Genomic DNA, 18,340 nt, shown 5'->3' with positions numbered 1-18,340 from the left:
GAAGCAGGGGAGCATTAATATGCATCTGCCTGCCTGCTATCCGCATCATCAACTCTCACACCTAGTTAAGTTTTAAACTCATACTCACTCACACACCCCTTCCTCACTGACTTGTGTTAGATTCATTGCACATCGTTTCATCTCTCGTGACAATCCAAAACTGTTTGTGGCTTCGGATATAACTGCATCACACACACACACGCTGCCCCCCTCCCATACCCCTGCCTGAAGCTGCTCTCCTGACATCAAAAGGAGCAAAGCACTTTGCATCGTGGGTAAGATCAGAGCGTGACGGCTGCATAGTCTTTTAGTCTCATTATAGCCTCCCAGACCTCTCAAACTCTCTGCTGCGCTCCAGTTTTTTTTACCTTATTGATCAACTTCTGCGTTTGGTATAAACTCCAGTGTGTGTTTGCATGTACATACGGCTGCTTGTGTAAGTGTGCCTGCATGCGTACAGTATGTATAGTATCATTGAACTCTGCTGTTGAACCATATTCTACAGTAGACTAATTTGCTTTGTACAGTATGGATTGTCTTATCTTTTGAGGTCAGTACATTACTGAACTAATGCGCTACTACGATATAGTGATGAAAAAATGATGCATTATATGATTACTTAAAATACCATTTATTCATTGAATTTGCACTTTGAAATAGTTATTTAATGCTGATGGAGAATACCAGACAGTGTACAGTAGATGTTAGTAGGCCCTATTTCTGGAGAAGCTGTTGGGAAATGAGTAACAGCGGTCGGGAGGACAGAAACATTTCTCACTAGCATGATGAGTAGCTACAGACACACAGTTGACCGTCTAGTCCGACTCATTTACTTTAACTTCTGCCTACAGAATACTTGTTATTTCTTACGTTTATTTCTGTCAAAAGGCAAAGGAAAAACTGAAAGGTAAGTTTACACATCACTATTCGTCATGTCAGTCATTAATAAGATAACTATTGATATAAAATATATAAAATCTTTAATGTTTGGTTTCAGGTGACAAGATCAGACAGGTTGATGTCATCACAGGGTATATAGTATGCAAGTACTCTTAAGAGTATGGTATGAATAATGATATACAACTTCTGTCATATGGTATTGTAGCCTACCTACCGTATGTGTTACAGCATACATATTTCTCTGTTATGGTTGAAAACTGAATATCCTTGATTGATTGTTTGCTCGCTCCCCTTTTAAAAAAAAAAATACAAATAAATCTCTTTCTCCCTTGCCCAAATCCTAAGTGAACTGCACTATACCTAGCCAAGCTAATTACTCAATTTGGTGTTGACCTATCTCTCTTTCTTCCCTGCTCCCCTCTCTACCCCCTTCCCCCTCTCCTCTGTTTTTCTTTCCTCTCTCTCTCTCGCTCCACCACCTGTCTTTCTCTGGATTCTACCACTCCAGGTCTAGGCAGGGAGTGTTTAGAGGATGCCCAGGATGCGTCCCACCCACCAGCGGCAGGGCATGATGACTCTGCAGGCCACCCTGCACCCACGGTAGTGGTAGGGCCAGGGGTGGAACCCGCCCAGGGGCTCACAGATCCTCTGGCACTGGGTGTGGCTCCTCCGGCACTCCGTACAGCACACGCCCTGGTGGTCCAGCATGGGATCAAAGGTCATCGTGCCCTCCTCGCCCTCCAGACCACGCTACATGTTGAGTCAGAGGGGAGAAGTCGCGTGTTAAATACTGGTAGTAGCAGCATTTATGTAGAAATGCATCTCTGAAGAACTAAGAAATATATTTCTTATTCAATGGTTTATCTCAAATGCAAACACTGAGTCTGGTTCTATGTCTGTGGTGGTCTGGGGATGTCTGGAGGAGGAGCAGTTGGGATTAGGGGGAGTCTAGAGGCCTAGACATGGAGGGGGAACAGGGCGTGGGGAGATTCATAGTGGAGCTATTCACACAGAGCCTCAATGGAACTTTAGTTTGGTATTCTAAAGGAGTCTCTGAGGCGCAGACAGACTCAGGGTGACAGCGATCTCTCTCACACACACACACACACATGCTCTGAGGGACAGGCGTGCACACACACACCCACACACAGTTGGGGTGACAAGCGTGGCCGCTCAGGGTGATACCGTGAACCCAACGTCTGTTCCTGCTCACACAGCTGTGCATGCTGGGAGAGAGACGGGACAGGGACCATTTGACCCGGTGTCAGACGCTCAACATGAGCGTGAGAGCATAACATTATACTGTATCTCTAAGAGGATATGTAGTCTGGTTGTTAGAACAAGCCTGTGGTGACACAACAAACACTGTCTATGAAGGCCAAATATTAGAGCTGGGCTGCTGGAATTTGAAGTTACACAGCACACTGATTGAGTGTGCGAAGGCACTCACATGATAGGGGTTCTCAGGGTTAAATTCTGCTTCCGGATCCACTTCCTCCTCTGCCCCGGGTGCCTGGCGGCGCTGCCGAGGGGCTGCCCTCCTCTTCCTCTGTCCACCTGGGGAGAGCACAAAGACCGTCAATATGCTATCTAGGCCAACACAACATACGTTGACATCCGGGCATTATTGGAGCCACCTTTGGAAGCACCGCGCCTACGCTGAGTGTACAAAACATTAAGAACACCGGCTCTTTCCATGACAGACTGACCAGGTGAAAGCTATGATCCCTTATTGATGTCACTTGTTAAATCCACTTAAATCAGTGTAGATGAAGGGGAGGAGACGGGTTAAAGAAGGATTTTCAAGCCTTGAGACAATTGAGACATGGATTGTGTATGTGTGCCATTCAGAGGGTGAATGGGCAAGACAAAAGATTGAAGTGCCTTTGAACAGGGTTTGGTAGTAGGTGCGAGGCGCACCGGTTTGTGTCAAGAACTGCAACGCTGCTGTTTTCACGCTCAACAGTTTCCTGTGTGTATCAAGAATGGTCCACCAGCCAAAGGACATCCAGCCAACTTGACACAACTGTGGGAAGCATTGGAGTCAACATGGGCCAGCATCCCTGTGGAACGCTTTCAGCACCTTGTAGAGTTCATTCCCCGACAAATTGAGGCTATTCTGAGGGAAAAGGGAGGGGGTGCAACTCAATATTAGGAAGGTGTTTTTAATGTTTTATACACTAATTGTGAAAAGAAAATACTAATCGTACTGTTTTGCTTATCTCCAGTGCATCATGTTGCTATGTGCATTGTTTCGAGATGACCAGTCACTTTCGCAACTTATTGTTGACCTTCAAATACACACTTTACTACTCCCATATAAGGACTTGTGTGTGAGAATATAAAGGTGCTAATTGGGTACCGTTGGGGTAGGTAGGGCGGAGCCAGAAGATTGGCAGGTCTCCACACAAATCGCGGATCTTGGAGCTGAGGAAGGTGGGGTCAGAGAGAGGCATGTCAGCCGCCACCCAGATCAGAGAGTCCTCCTCAAACTTAGCAGGCATCACCTCATCCTCCTGGAGAGAGAGATAGGGAGGGGGTGGGTTATGTAATTACAGGACGAAGATTAAAATGTGTATCCTATAAGGCCTATATTCAATCTACAGCGTTGAAAATCTGCGCTGAGGCGCGATTGAAGTTTAAAGGTCATTTCCATTTGAGCCAACATATGCAGTTGACCGTGGCGTGAATGCAGTCTCCGCGAACGCGGGAACATTGTGTTTAAATTTCAACCGTGCAGATCTTCAGCACTACAGATTGAATCTAGCCCAATTAAAACAACCCATTTCACTGCACCAGTGGATGTGACAATAAAAACAAAAATAAACAAAAAAAGTAGCTCTCGACTCGACAGTGTTGGCAGACAGACATACAGACAGACAGACAAGCTTTTAAGGAATGTCCCTGGGCTTACACTACCTGACTGATATTGTAATTATTTTCCTGTATAATTGCAATATTCTTACGACTCTTTTGACCCCTTGTTTGTTTTGATGTGGTTTCCTATCTCGTTCCTCATTTTCTGTTTTAATCCTTTGCATGTTTTCTTAAATGCCTAAACGCTGGAGAGAATCTGAGGGCTTCTCATAGACAGGAGAGCTACTGTGCCTTCGACTGAATCTACCCTTGGGGATTAATAAAGTATGTTTCTAACCCAGATCCAATCTGTCTGTCTAATGAACACTAGGTCAGGAACTATATATTTACAGAAGGCTTGAGGGATATCCCTTTTGTGTTATGTACTTTGCTGGGTTTCATTAAACAACGTCGAGAATCATTCACATCAAGTCAACAAGCTGACGGAAAAGCAGGATGGCCAACATTTTATAAAGTCTCCCTGCTGATGTGTAGATCAAACATGCAGACACACACTGCTAACACTAATGATAACATGGTATTACTAGAGTAATATACCCGTGTTACTGGATACTAAACAGGTAATAGATAGTTAGGGGAATGCTATCATCTAACCTACATGGGCACACTTTTATTTTTCATTTGAAATTATTAGCTTGGGGGACAAACAACAGCAAGCGTTCTCCAGTGCAGGACTGACGAGTTTATCTAACCCATTCTCTCTGTCTGTGTTTGTCTGTGTTTGTCTGTGTTTGTCTGTGTGTGTGTGTGTGTGTGTGTGTGTGTGTGTGTGTGTGTGTGTGTGTGTGTGTGTGTGTGTGTGTGTGTGTGTGTGTGTGTGTGTGTGTGTGTGTGTGTGTTGCCACTGATAAGAGTTTATCGTACCCATATTTCCCATCACTAAATCACAACAGATAACCCAGCAAGATCACACCGGATAGACTTCCGTATTCAACGTTTGTCCATGTCCCGAGGACGTTGGGAGATGCCTTCAATTACCGTCCAATAGGGGCAACGTGAGCACATATTACTCTCTAGCGGCTTGCTTGGCGAGGATCGCGGGTTCAATCCCAGTGCTAGGCAATTGTTTTGATTGTTTCTGTTTTCACCCTGTCACAAACCTTAACCCTTACCTTAACAAGTCAGAGTTATTGCCTAAACTTAACAGTCAAGTTTTTTTATGCTTAAATGTCAAGTTTTTTCTGTTACCAACCTTAACCCTTACTTACACTATACATACAAAAGTATGTGGACACCCCTTCAAATTTGTGGATTCTGTTATTTCATCCACACCCATTTCTGACAGGTGTATAAAATCGATCACACAGCCATGCAATCTCCATAGACAAACATTGGCAGTAGAATGGCCTTGCTGAAGAGCTCAGTGACACTCAACCTGGCACCTTTCCAACAAGTCAGTTTGTCAAATTTCGTCAAATTTCTGCCCTGCTAGAGCTGCCCCGGTTAACTGTAAGTGCTGTTATTGTGAAGTGAAAACGTCTAGGAGAAACAACGGTTCAGCCACAAAGTGGTAGGCCACACAAGCTCACAAAACGGGACCACCGAGTGCTGAAGCGCATGCACGTAAAAATTGTCTGTCCTCGGTTGCAACACTCACTACCGAGTTCCACACTGCCTCTGGAAACAACGTCAGCACAATAACTGTTCATCGGGAGCTTCATGAAATGAAAGCCTTCCCAAAAGAGTGGGGGCTGTAATAGCAGCAAAGGGGGGACAAACTCCATATTAATGCCCTTGATTTTGGAATGAGATGTTCGACAAGCAGGTGTCCAAGTACTTTTGGTCATGTATTGTACTTTCACTTCACCCATAGACATTTATGCCACCTCCTGGACAAAATTTGAATACTGAGATATTGTTGGATGACCAGCCGGCAGCTACTATTATAACCACATCTCACTATCTGAGCCCAACATACACACAAACATACACTGTCTAGCACACACCGTGGAATAAATAAACGGCTGTTGACGAGGCAGAGAGGCGTGTGTGTGTGTGTGTGTGTGTGTGTGTGTGTGTGTGTGTGTGTGTGTGTGTGTGTGTGTGTGTGTGTGTGTGTGTGTGTGTGTGTGTGTGTGTGTGTGTGTGTGTGTGTGCGCGCGCATGCGTGCGATGGCCTGCGATGGCCTGCGTGATGTTTAATGATGTGTGCATGGAGCATACACAGCGCTAACTGATTTAAATAAGCAGAAAGCCTCATTTCGGCAGTGGGAGAGCTTACACACCCTCACAAACACGCACACAGAAACACAGACATCTTGCAGCACTGTGACAGCTTGACAGGCTTGTTCAGATGTTGTTAAGATCAGCGTGTTGATCCAACCCGCCTCGTTTCAGTTTGGCCAGAGAGAGAGTGTGAACACATGACTCACGAGTGAAAGCAATCCCTCTCTCTGAGCGGCACGCGTGCGTGTGTGTGTGCGTGTGTGGGTGTGTGGGTGTAGGTGTGTGGATGTCCTCTCGGCTCACCGTCCCATCGAATACTTCTAAACTGACTTAACTTTGAGAGAAATGGACAACATGACAGTTAGGGTTATCACACATGACTTGGGTATGGGTGGTGGGGGAGTTATGTATGTCAGGTGAGCCCAGATCACAGGTCTGGTTTGTGGATAGTTTGTGGCAGAAGAGATCCTCCAGATCAGAGCCAGAGAGAGCTCATGTTTGGGGCTGGATACCAATCTGCTACAATCTCTTCATTTACTTGTACAAGCCCTTACCCTCGGGCTAAAGCCAACTAACCAAGCCAACTAACCACACACACACACACACACACACACACACACACACACACACACACACACACACACACACACACACACACACACACACACACACAACCAACCCAGCTAGTAAACCGCTCAGTTCATCATACAGCTCTCCTGTAATCGCTTAAATTAGCTCAGTCCCTATATCTACCCCAACCCCCCCACAACACACAACCAATGTTAACTGTGTCTGACAGTACATAGGTGTGTTGCGGTCATAGGTAACCCAGAAATACACACAGACAGAAAGACAAACACAGATGAGAGAGCGAGAGAGAGAGAGAGAGAGAGAGAGAGACAGACAGACAGACAGACAGACAGACAGACAGACAGACAGACAGACAGACAGACAGACAGACAGACAGACAGACAGACAGACAGACAGACAGACAGACAGACAGAGAGAGAGAGAGAGAGAGAGAGAGAGAGAGAGAGGAGGTCATTCCTACCAGGTCGAACAGAAGAGACTCTTTGTTGAGTGTTTCCACGTCAGGCAGATGAGCTTTGACCTGGGTCTTAATGTAACACTTCTCTCCTCCAGCAAAACGGATACCAGTTATACCCTGGGGAGAGAGCGAGGAGAGGAAATAGCTTGTAAGAAAATAACAATGTGCATCTAACATGTTACAAAATTGATTTAGCCTCCAATGTACCAATTGGAATTGGAATTATTCTTGTTGTTGTTTCAAACGTACAATCTGGAAGTCGTGGACCTCCACTGCCTCCTCATTTCCACTCCCAGTACGGAACCTCTCCATGTTGTTGGTGGCATCAATCTCCATAGAGCCCTCCTCCACGTTACCATTAATACTCATGCTGTAGTGGACGTTGTAGACCTGCCACACACACATGCATACACAGGGAATGTTGTCACACCTGTAAGGAGTGAGGTGTGTGTGCGTTGTGGGGGGGGGGGTGCACTTGCCCTGCTTCCATCCTAGAAGCAGCTAGAAAAACAACCAAATGATTATCCTATTCTCGCTCAGAACTCATGCAGGCCTATAGCTACCAAATGTATTCAAATCATATACATCATCGTTTTATTATTCGGCAGTAGCCTGGGCTTACCTCGATTACACCTCTCGTCCCCGGGACATCAGCAGGACCCTATGAGCCCCCCTCCACCCCCCTCCCAAGTCTCAGAAACACAACAAGGCTTCCATTCATTATACGCTCTTGACTTCTACCAAGCGCTCCAACACCTAAATGGCATAGCTCAACACAATGCTATGATTTATCAGATTTTAACATTAGGCCTAGCATGGAGAGACAAGAGTCGCTGGTTCAAGGCCTAATGCCTCTTGAATTCGCTGTAGTCCATTATTACAGAAGGACTCATGTTAAAACTCTTACATGTTTGTCGTTATTATTCCAGAAGTAAAAAGCTCCGATAGCCCCGAACAGCAGCAGTATTGCCCCGGCGATCAAAACCACAATCCCGGACTTCAGCAGGCGGCCGGTGGCCACCGGTTTAACTGCCACGGCAGTGTATGCCTGTGATGAACACATCAATCATTTACATGAATGCCACCTATACTGGGTTCGAAAGTTGAAAATTGTTTGTAAAAATGGTTTCTAAAGCATTTATAATGCGTTGCCTTCATAAAGTCCAACTCAACATCAACACCTCCATAAAAATTAGCAGGTGTCTTCGTGGAATGACCACACAAAGTCCCTGACCCTAGCCTAGGCTATCTGGCACAGGTATATCATTTAGAAACTCAAGCAACGATATATGATAGTCTACTTACAGGTGGCATAAACTGTTGCAGGTCCTCGGGTCCCGCTAAAGCGATGGGCACTTTATCTGAACTCTCGGCCATGGCTGCGAGTGGGTCTGAGAGCCCGAGCAAAGGTGTCCACTAATCCTCCTTCACTCTCTCTCTCTCTCTCTCTCTCTCTCTCTCTCTCTCTCTCTCTCTCTCTCTCTCTCTCTCTCTCTCTCTCTCTCTCTCTCTCTCTCTCTCTCTCTCTCTCTCTCTCTGGGACAGGGCAGGGCTAACCAAACTGCCTATTCATGCGCGATGATTGTTATATTACCTGCCTGGAGAAATAAATCCCCCAAAAACCCGGTGGAAAGTATGCGCGTGCGGCGTGCCACACCGGGAATCTTTTAAAATGGTCACTATGTTGGCTTGGCGCCCTGCCTCAGGACAGGGGTCGATCAAGGAATGCAGAGTAGAACGATGTTATGGCTTTGGAAGACAGAGAGAACAGGCTGTTCGGATATTGAAACAACAACAGGGCAAGTGCGCTACCTTCTGTGCAAAACACGTCCAGACAGCGTAGACCTACACAACCTAAGAAAGCCTTTGTCAAAATGTGTGTATTTACATTTGACAGGCATATATGATGCGCAATGGGAAAGTCTGGTTTATATTCATGTATTTCTCCAACATTTCTTTGGGAATCCTATTCAAACGGGAACGCGGATTGTTCCGTAGGTGGAACACAAATGATGTGAACGTGCACAGCTGATGCAGAGGCAGTAAGGAAGCCTTTCCTTAAATCACCCTAGAACATACAATACGTTCAGTCAGAGAGGATATGAGCTGCTCTTACAGTAGTCTCTCTCTCTCTCTCCCTCTCTCTCTTCCTCTCTCTCTCTCTCTCTCTCTCTCTCTTCCCCCCTCTCTCTCTCTCTCTCCCTCTCTCTCTCGCTCTCTCTCTCTCTCTTCCTCCCTCAGTTCTAACCGGCCCAAGGTCCGAGGTGGATCCTGTGGAATGTGTGGCTTCCTATTTCGAGCTAACGATACAGCCCCCCGCCACTCAGTGAAGACCCCATGGGAACAAATATCCATCCAAAATGCTTATCTCAGTGGAGACGTGGGATATCTAGTTCCCAGCTGTATGTGCGCTGATTGAGTTATCAGTACATGTTTTATTACCAAACACATTAATTACATCCTGTGGTTAAAGGCAATAGTCAATCGATGCGTAAACAGTTCTCTATCCGAACGTATCAGGCGTGCTTTTACGCATAGGCGCCCATTGGGCATATGCGTTTTAATTGAGTGGTGTGCGCAACTCTTTATTATTCTGTGCCTTGAGGAGGTCGGTCTACAGACTGTATTAGACTCTTTAGACATGCAGAAACCCCTGGAGACTATAATATACACGGATGAGTATGTTAATCTTATTGATGAGCTTGATTGGCTCCGACTGCTGCCTCTAGCGAGAATGACTAGACCGCAAGATCGTTTTGTTGCCAATAGTCAAACTAAATTATCAATCAAATGTAGACGAGACGAGGTTCGTCGTTTATATTCGGTTGTAGGTGAAATGTCATCATTCACTCCCCTGTCAGAGCGCACAGTTTTTTTCAATAGTGACACCTCTCGGGATCCAATAGGTACAACAGATTAGGGCTATTATTTCATTGTCAAAGGGGCAAAGTGCCTTGATTAAGGATTATGCCTCTGTTTAATAGCATAGAAGCACTTTTTATTGCGCTCCCATATTCCTCCAGGACTAAGAGTAGCATGTCTTAAATAGGTTGATGTAGGAGTGAGTGAACAGAAATAAGTCGGGGACAAGATTAAGGTTTCAAAACGGTATTTCAACGTTTATTTTCTTTCGAATATGGTGATAGAAAATCGAAACAATTATTACATCATTGCATTTAAATAAATTCATACATAGTTATCAACTTGATACATTGGGTCTCCGGCATCAAACCGTGGTTTCTGGGCCATTTGAATAGTAGGCATGCCTTAGAATCAGTATAACTACAATTCATATGTACACATCGTCGGTGTTGAATTATGATTTTTATAAAAAATAAACTCTCTTTATGTACAAATCCTTGCATAAGTTACACAGTATATGTCCAACAAAGTCTTAACAGTGATTGGATATAGAGTCCAAATGTGACTTTTACATTGAAACACTTAAAAATTCAAAATACACAAATATTCTTTAGGATATACAAACTCATTTACATGACAAATAATCTCAACCGTTTGTAAGCAACATGTAATTCTCCTTGTCATGGTTTTATAAATTAAATGAAACACATTTTTGAATGCTGTTATTTAGGTTATTCTTTAGACTTCATTGCTGGGACACCGTGTTGTGGTCGGACCGTAGACTGGGATAGTGATTTCACTAATCTCCTGAACTCTCATGGGTAAGGGAGGAGTGACCAGGACATAGTCATATTCTCTATGCAGAACCTTCTCGTACACACTCTGCAGGCCGGTTGTTTTGGGGATGTGCGCCTGGTAATAATTGTCCCGTCGGAGCGAGTCTCGGGGCAGCGAGGCCGTCTTGGAGAGGCTGTTGAAGGAGGAGAGGGTCTGGCCGGTAGGGGTGGGGACGGGCGAGGGACCGGTGTTAGCGTGGACGGTGGAAGGGCTCCAGCAGCGGTCAGAGTGACCCAGAATCTTACACTCACTGGTACACGCCCATAGACCTGAGAGAGAGAGAGAGAGAGAGAGAGAGATAGAGAAGGGAGGGGTTTGAGGTTAGTCTTCTTGTGCGACCAAATAGAAAAGCAAAACCCCGTACACATTGACTTCTTTCGAATGACTGTAATGGTTATGATAAAGAAATAGAAGTATCTCTTACCACTCTGGCCGCCCATGGGGGGTACCGGTACTCCCTCCTTCTTCAGGTCGGTGCCACTGATGTCACTATCGCTGTCGTTAAAGTCACTGTCGCCTTTCCCGCTGTCCTTCCCGCTGAATGCAGGGTCTCTTGCGGAGATGGTGGTGTAGGAGTTGCCCTTCCAGATGGTGATTGGTCTGACCACTTCTTTACCGTTATTGTAGCCGTTTCCGTAGCCAGGCAGAGTGGAGTAGCCCTGCGGAAAAGAGATAGAAACAGCACAGTTCAGCACCATGGACAGTAACACATTACAAGATCACTGTGTGAGGCTGAGGGCACATACAGAGAAAGAGAGTGAGGGGAAGGGGGAGAGGGAGCAGAATCTCACCTTGGGTTTGCTGTCCGGTTCGTAGACGCACGGGGCCTCGCTCCCGTCTTCTGAGGCGGAGCACAGGTCACTGCTACCAGTGTGTTCCCCGGCAAAACCGGGCTGGCTCGAGAAGGTGTGGGCTTCAAACCCTCCCACGACTCCGTGGAGCGGCAGCAGCGGGTTGTCGCTGTTGTTTTTGCCTCTTTCCAGAGTCTCCTTCTCCCCGTACGAGTCGGTGTCATCTCCAGTCTTCTCCCGTTTCCGCCGGTTGCAGGTGGTGGCGATGAAGATGATGGCTAACAGCAGGAGCGTGCAGCTCCCCGCGAGGACGATGATAATCACCACTGACAGGTCCCACTGTGCGTGCTCCCCTGCCTCCCTGCTGCCTGCCCGGTACACGGTCCTGTCGCTCGGAGGGGCGCCCGCAATGATGAGGAAGTGAAGCGTGGCGGCGGTGGTGAGCGCAGGTCTCCCGTTGTCACTCACCGTGACGGTCACGCGCAGGGTCTCGTCCACGCCGTGACTGAGCACGCGGTTGAGGTAGACCTCTCCAGTGGCTTTGTTAACGGAGAACACAGATGCCTCTCCAAAGGCAAGTCTGTAGGACAGCTCTGCATTCAAGCCCTCATCAGCATCTCGCGCCTCCACCCGGGTGATAACATAGCCCGAGGGCGCATCCCGGGGAAGCAGAACCTCCGCGGACCCATTATTGAGCACGGGCTGGTTGATGACAGGTGCGTTGTCGTTTTGGTCCACTATCCTAATGTTAACGGTCGTGGTTCCGGTGAGGGGCGGGGACCCACCGTCGCTGGCTGTGATGCGGAGCTCGAGCTGTTTCATGACTTCATAGTTGAAGCTCCTGAGTGCATAAAGGGAGCCACTCGCGGGGTCCAGTGAGACAAAAGCGGACACCGGAGAGCCCATGACATAGGTGTCAGCGAGCTTGTAGCTCACCTTACCGTTGTGGCCCAAGTCCATGTCCCTGGCGACTACCGTGGTGATGTAAGCACCCGGGGCATTATTCTCCACCACAGCCACTTCATACACCGGCTTACTGAACACAGGGGCATTGTCATTCTCATCCGTTAACCGGATGGTGTACTGGGTGATGGTTCTGAATGGTGGGGAACCCAGGTCCTCTGCCACCACTGTTAGATTATACTCAGGGATTTTCTCCCGGTCCAACGGGCTCGTGCTCACGATCATGAAGCTGTCCTCATACGCCTGCTGCAACCTGAAGTGGTCGTGGCCGTAGAGCGTGCAGTGCACCTGTCCGTTAGCACCAAAGTCCCTGTCCGAGGTGCTGACCAGAGCCACAAAACTCTCGCGTGCCGCAGACTCCGTGATATAGGCGATTCCCGCCGTGATGGAGGTCATAGGCGTGATGGAGATCTCTGGCGCGTTGTCGTTAACGTCCTGCACCTGCACCACTATCTTACAGATAGCCGGACTCGGGTTTGGACCCAGGTCAGTCGCCTGGACGTCGAATTCGTACGTTTTTTTGCTTTCAAAGTCAATGGGGCTCTCAAGGGTGAGGCGTCCCGTTTTGCGGTCCACTCTGAAAAGTTGTCGAATCTCTGATGGCACCTGGTTACCGAACCCATACACCACCTCCCCATTCAGCCCCTCATCCGGGTCTTCTGCGTTCAGGTCCAGTAAGAGAAACCCTACCGGTGCGTCCTCAGGGAGGTCCACTGAGAAATTGTTCCTGTCGAATACTGGGCTGTTGTCATTGTAGTCTTTCACCTTGACGTTGATGCGAGTCGTTCCCGTGCGGGACGGGTTGCCACCATCCATAGCAACCAGCTCCAGCGCATAGGAAGCCTGTGTCTCGCGGTCCAGCTCCTTCATGAGCACAAGCTCCGCATATTTAACCCCGTCGGCTCTGCTAAGCACATCTATGGTGAAGTGACTGTTAACGGATATCTGGTAGCTCTGGATGTAATTCAAACCCACGTCCTCATCCACAGCGAAGTCTAACGGGATCCGCGTGCCCACAGCTGTGTTTTCGGAGATCTCCAGACTCGACTCTTTCCGGGGGAACTCGGGGGAATTGTCGTTGATGTCCTTGACCTCCACCTCGACGTGGATGAGTTTGAACTGCTCTTTGGAGAAGCTGACCACATCAAATGCGATGAGGCAGTGAAGGGTGTGTTTGCAAATTCTCTCTCTGTCAATTCTCTCTCCGATAGTCAGCTGTCCGTCGCCCTCCCTCAAACGGATAAAAGAGGAGTTGAACTGCTTCATCATCCTGAAATTTGTCTTGGAGCCCGAGGAGGGGCTGATTGAAATGTCCTTGGCCAAGTTTCCGATGACAGTCGCCGGGGCGTCCTCCTCAAATGTCTCATACTTCACTGTCTTTCCCTCCGTGAGAGCGGGCAGGACAGCCAGTGAGGTGAACACCAGCACCCACCAATTCCACCCTCTCATACCCATCCTGCCAAATTGAAATAACAAAAACAAAAAATCCACTAAACTGGCTGCACTTAGCTCAACTATTTATTCAAACAAAAGCACTTTCCGAGTCTCGTTGGGTACGACAGTGATCGTTTTAGGATGACGAAGTGATAAGCTAACTCTCTCTGCTGCGCTCGCTCTGAGGTGTGCTCTCCCAGCGCGAGAGGGCTGCAGTGGCGGGAGGGTTTATACGGCGGTGCATGCAAATGAGCTGCACCGTAACCAATCCGCGCGTTGAAAACGGAAAGGGGACTTCTAAAAGACCTCTAAGCCTGCTTAGAGATTCCTGGACTGTGTCGGAAAAACTTGGCACAGATATGTGGTCTAAAGGCAAGGCTTGATTTAATATGTTTCGTTTCCGTTGATTATTTATGTGTGTTGGTCTGTTAAATGAGTCTGCGCACAAACACACGCGGGGCGCTGTGATGCGCAGTGCCCCTGAGCTAGAGGACAAAGCACTCGGATAACAGACAGTATAGCTACAGTCGCATATGAAGACAAATATTGGTCATTATGGACAATGTATAGGCTACGGGACTTTTATTGTTCTCTGCTGTATGCCAGGCAGCCTACAATTTACTGGATCATTAGGCTATTGATTCATTATCCACAGGGTCATATCAGGTTCTTTACCAGAAGATTGATATGTTCAACCTGGTCTCAGAGTATTTTGTATTATTCTGTACCTAATCCAAATCACTCCATTTAGTATGATATGTTAAGTTTCGTATGGTATGTATTCATTTGTGGATGTCCATCATCCATTAAGGATGATATGTTACGTACTACAATTCTTATTTTATGAATTTGCCAAACGAACAATATGTTTAGAATTTGCAAATGTGCAATATGCAATGAGTTTGCAAAACGTATTATATGTTACGAATTCTCATTTTTTTGTGGCTAACTTTAGCTAAGTGTCTAACTTTAGCTAGCTGGCTAACTTTAGCTAGGCTATGGGTTAGGGTTAAGTTTAAGGTTAAGGTTAGGAGTTAGGTTAAAGGGTCAAGGTTAGGGTTAGGGGAAGGGTTTGCTAACATGCTAAGTAGCTAAAAAGTAGTAAGTAGTTGAAAAGTTTCTAATTAGCTAAAATGTTAAAGTTGTCCGTGAAGAGATTTGAACACGCAACTTTTGGGTCGCTAAACATTTTCATTATATGCCTACCCATCCACCTCCACCAACCACCCTTCTTTTGTTTTGCCTTAAGTAACCTTCTGTCTTATGTAACTATACCAAACCTAACATATCATACTAATTTGAGTGTTACGGATTTACTTTTACCATGTTACATCTAATCTATGAGATCAGGCTGATATGTTTGGTTGGGAAGCTTTGAAGCTTTCGTAAAGCACCAATTATGAGGGGAAATTGTATTCCGTAGCCCTGTCCCAACCCCAAAAGCCCCACAACCCTTTAAGAGGGCACATTTGTTTGTCCTTGACAGATCAGCATCTCTTTCCCCCAATAACCCAAACCCTGAAGAAAGGGTAGGCCTACCACTGTGAGCCTAGCTATCCTGTAAATTAAAACGTGTAATATACATTCAAATTTTGCTAACAAAAGTGAAAATGCCTGGGACTGAACACCTGGGACTGAACACCTCCCTCTGCAAATGGATCTTGGACTTCCTGGCGGGCCGACCCCAGGTAGTGAGGGTATGCAACATTACTGCCGCCACGCTGACCCTCAACAAGGGGGCCCCACGAGGGTGTGTGTTTAGTCCCCTCCTGTACTCCCTGTTCACCCACGACTCCATGGCCATGCACGACGCCAACACCATCTTCAAGTTTGCTGGAGACACAAAGTTCGTAGGCCTGATCACTGGTGACGATGAGACAGCCTACAGAGAGGATGTCAGGGACCTTGCAGTGTGGTGCCAGTGTAACCGATGTGAAATGGCTAGTTAGTTAGCGGTGGTGCGCGCTAATAGCGTTTCAATCAGTGACGTCACTCACTCTGAGACCTGAAGTGGTTGTTCCCCTTGCGTCGCAAGGGCCGTGGCTTTTGTGGCGCGATGGGTAACGATGCTTCGTGGGTGTCAGTTGTTGATGTGTGCAAGGGTCCCTGGTTCGAGCCCAGGTTGGGGCGAAGAGAGGGACGGAACCTACACTGTTACACCAGGACAACAACCTCTCCGTCAACGTCAGTAAGACTAAGGAACTGATCGTGGACTACAGGAAACAGGAGGGTGAGGACGCCCCCAACCACATTGGCGGGGCTGCAGTGGAGCGGGTCGAGAGCTTCACACACACACAAAAAAACAGTCTTGAAGAAGGCACAACAGCGCCTCTTCCCCCTCAGGAGGTTTAATAATTTGGCATGGGCCCTCAAATCCTAAAAAGTTATACAGCTGCACCATTGAGAGCACCTTGACTGGCCGCAGCACTGCTTGCTATGGCAACTGCACCGCCCTCGATTGCATGGCGCTACAGAGGGTGGTGTGGACAGCCCAGTACATTACTGGGGCCAAGCTCCCTGCCATCCAGGACGCCACATATCATATCAGGTGGTGTGAAAGGAAAGACTCCAGCCACCCAAGCCATAGACTTTTTTCGCTGTTTGTGCACAGCAAGTGGTACCGGAGAATTAAGTCTGACACCAACAGGCTTCTGAACAGCTTCTATCCTCAAGCCATAAGACTGCTAAGTAGCGAACAAAATGGCGACACGGACTATCTGCATTGAACCTTATATCTTCTCTATGTGTAAAGGACGTTGCTTGCGTAGCGAGTAACACTTCCTCCCAATTCGGCCAATACCTGGCACGAACTCGGGACCTCTGCTAGCACACGTGACAGCCCTCCTGAAGCATCTTAGCAGTTGGCGCCTCGCTGCCGCAAGTGGGGATACTTCAGGCTGAGGAATAAGTTTCACACATCCCCATGTGCTACATTCACCCCTCGAATGTACTCAACAGCAAGCCCAGCGCAACTGTAGATCCGGGTCACGGCACCACTGTAAAGGATGCTTATACACTCACTCTATGCACATTCTACACACACGTGCATGCAATCATCATATACAGTGCATTCGTAAAGTATTTAGACCCCTTGACTTTTTCCACATTTTGTTACGTTACAGCCTTATTCTAAAATGGATGAAATAAAATAAAAATCCTCAGCAATCTGCACACAATACTCCATAATGACAAAGCGATAACAGGTTGTTATGAATTTTTGCGAATTTATTAGAAATAGAAAACAGAAATACCTTATTTATAAGCATTCAAACCCTTTGCTATGAGACTCGAAGTTGAGTTCAGGTGTATCCTGTTTCCATTAATCATCCTTGAGATGTTTCTACAACTTGATTGTAGTCCACCTGTAGTAAATTTAATTGATTGGACATGATTTGGAAAGGCACATACCTGTCTATATAAGGTCCCACAGTTGACAGTGCATGTCAGACCAAAACCAAGCCATGAGGTCGAAGGAATTGTCAATAGAGCTCCGAGACGGCATTGTGTTGAGGCACAGATCTGGGGAAGGGTACGAAAAAATGTCTGCAGCATTGAAGGTCCACAAGAACACAGTGGCCTCCATCATTCTTCAATAGAAGAAGTTTGGAACCACCAAGACTCTTCCTAGAGCTGGCCGCCCGGCCAAACTGAGCAATCGGGGGAGAAGGGCCTTGGTCAGGGAGGTGACCAAGTACTTGATGGTCATTCTGACAGAGGTCTAATTCCTCTGTGGAGATGGGAGAAACTTTCAGAAGGACAACCATCTCTGCAGCCATCCACCAATCAGGCCTTTACGGTAGAGTGTCCATACGGAAGCCACTCTTCAGTAAAAGGCACATGACAGCCCGCTTGGAGTTTGCCAAAAGGCATCTAAAGACTCTCAGACCATGAGAAACAAGATTCTCTGATCTGATGAAACCAAGATTGAATTCTTTGGCCTGAATGGCAACCGTCACCTCTGGAGTAAATCTGGCACCATCTCTACGGTGAAGCATGGTGGTGGCAGCATCATGCTGTGGGAATGTTTTTCAGTGGCATGGACTGGGAGACTAGTCAGGATCGAGGGAAAGATAAATGGAGCAAAGTACAGAGAGATCCTTGATGAAAACCTGCTCCAGAGCGCTCAGGACCTCCAGACTGGGGTGAAGGTTCACCTTCCAACAGGACAACAACAGGACAACAACCCTAAGCACACAGCCCAGACAATGCAGTAGTGGCTTCGGGACAAGTCTCTGAATGTCCTTGAGTGGCCCAGCCAGAGCCCGGACCTAAACCCTATCGAATATCTCTGGAGAGACCTGAAAATAGCTGTGCAACGATGCTCCCCATCCAACCTGACAGAGCTTGGGAGGATCTGCAGAGAGGAATGGGAGAAGCTTTCCAAATGCAGGTGTGCCAAGCTTGTAGCGTCATACCCAAGAAGAATCAAGGCTGTAATCACTGCCAAATGTGCTTCAACAAA

General features: G+C 47.1%; 2 protein-coding genes across 2 annotated transcripts; both read right to left on the bottom strand.

The window, feature by feature from the left end:
• Positions 1-612: 612 nt before the first annotated feature.
• LOC106600181 (chondromodulin) lies at positions 613-8,499 on the bottom strand. The gene is made up of 7 exons (XM_014191511.2): positions 8,297-8,499; positions 7,899-8,039; positions 7,241-7,381; positions 6,995-7,108; positions 3,263-3,416; positions 2,351-2,457; positions 613-1,650 (listed from the first exon to the last, which is right to left on the bottom strand). The coding sequence occupies exons 1-7, from the start codon at positions 8,366-8,368 to the stop codon at positions 1,426-1,428; spliced, it is 954 nt and encodes a 317-aa protein (XP_014046986.1). The 5' UTR covers positions 8,369-8,499; the 3' UTR covers positions 613-1,425.
• Positions 8,500-10,083: 1,584 nt separating this feature from the next.
• On the bottom strand, positions 10,084-14,835 carry LOC106600184 (protocadherin-8). Its single transcript, XM_014191512.2, has 3 exons — positions 11,482-14,835; positions 11,115-11,349; positions 10,084-10,959 (listed from the first exon to the last, which is right to left on the bottom strand). The coding sequence occupies exons 1-3, from the start codon at positions 13,897-13,899 to the stop codon at positions 10,592-10,594; spliced, it is 3,021 nt and encodes a 1,006-aa protein (XP_014046987.1). The 5' UTR covers positions 13,900-14,835; the 3' UTR covers positions 10,084-10,591.
• Positions 14,836-18,340: the final 3,505 nt, after the last annotated feature.

This window comes from Salmo salar, chromosome ssa03 (assembly GCF_905237065.1).
Source record: "Salmo salar chromosome ssa03, Ssal_v3.1, whole genome shotgun sequence".
Taxonomy (NCBI): domain Eukaryota; kingdom Metazoa; phylum Chordata; class Actinopteri; order Salmoniformes; family Salmonidae; genus Salmo; species Salmo salar.
The sequence above is the reverse complement of the archived record's forward strand: the minus strand, read 5'-3'. Positions and strand labels throughout refer to the sequence as shown.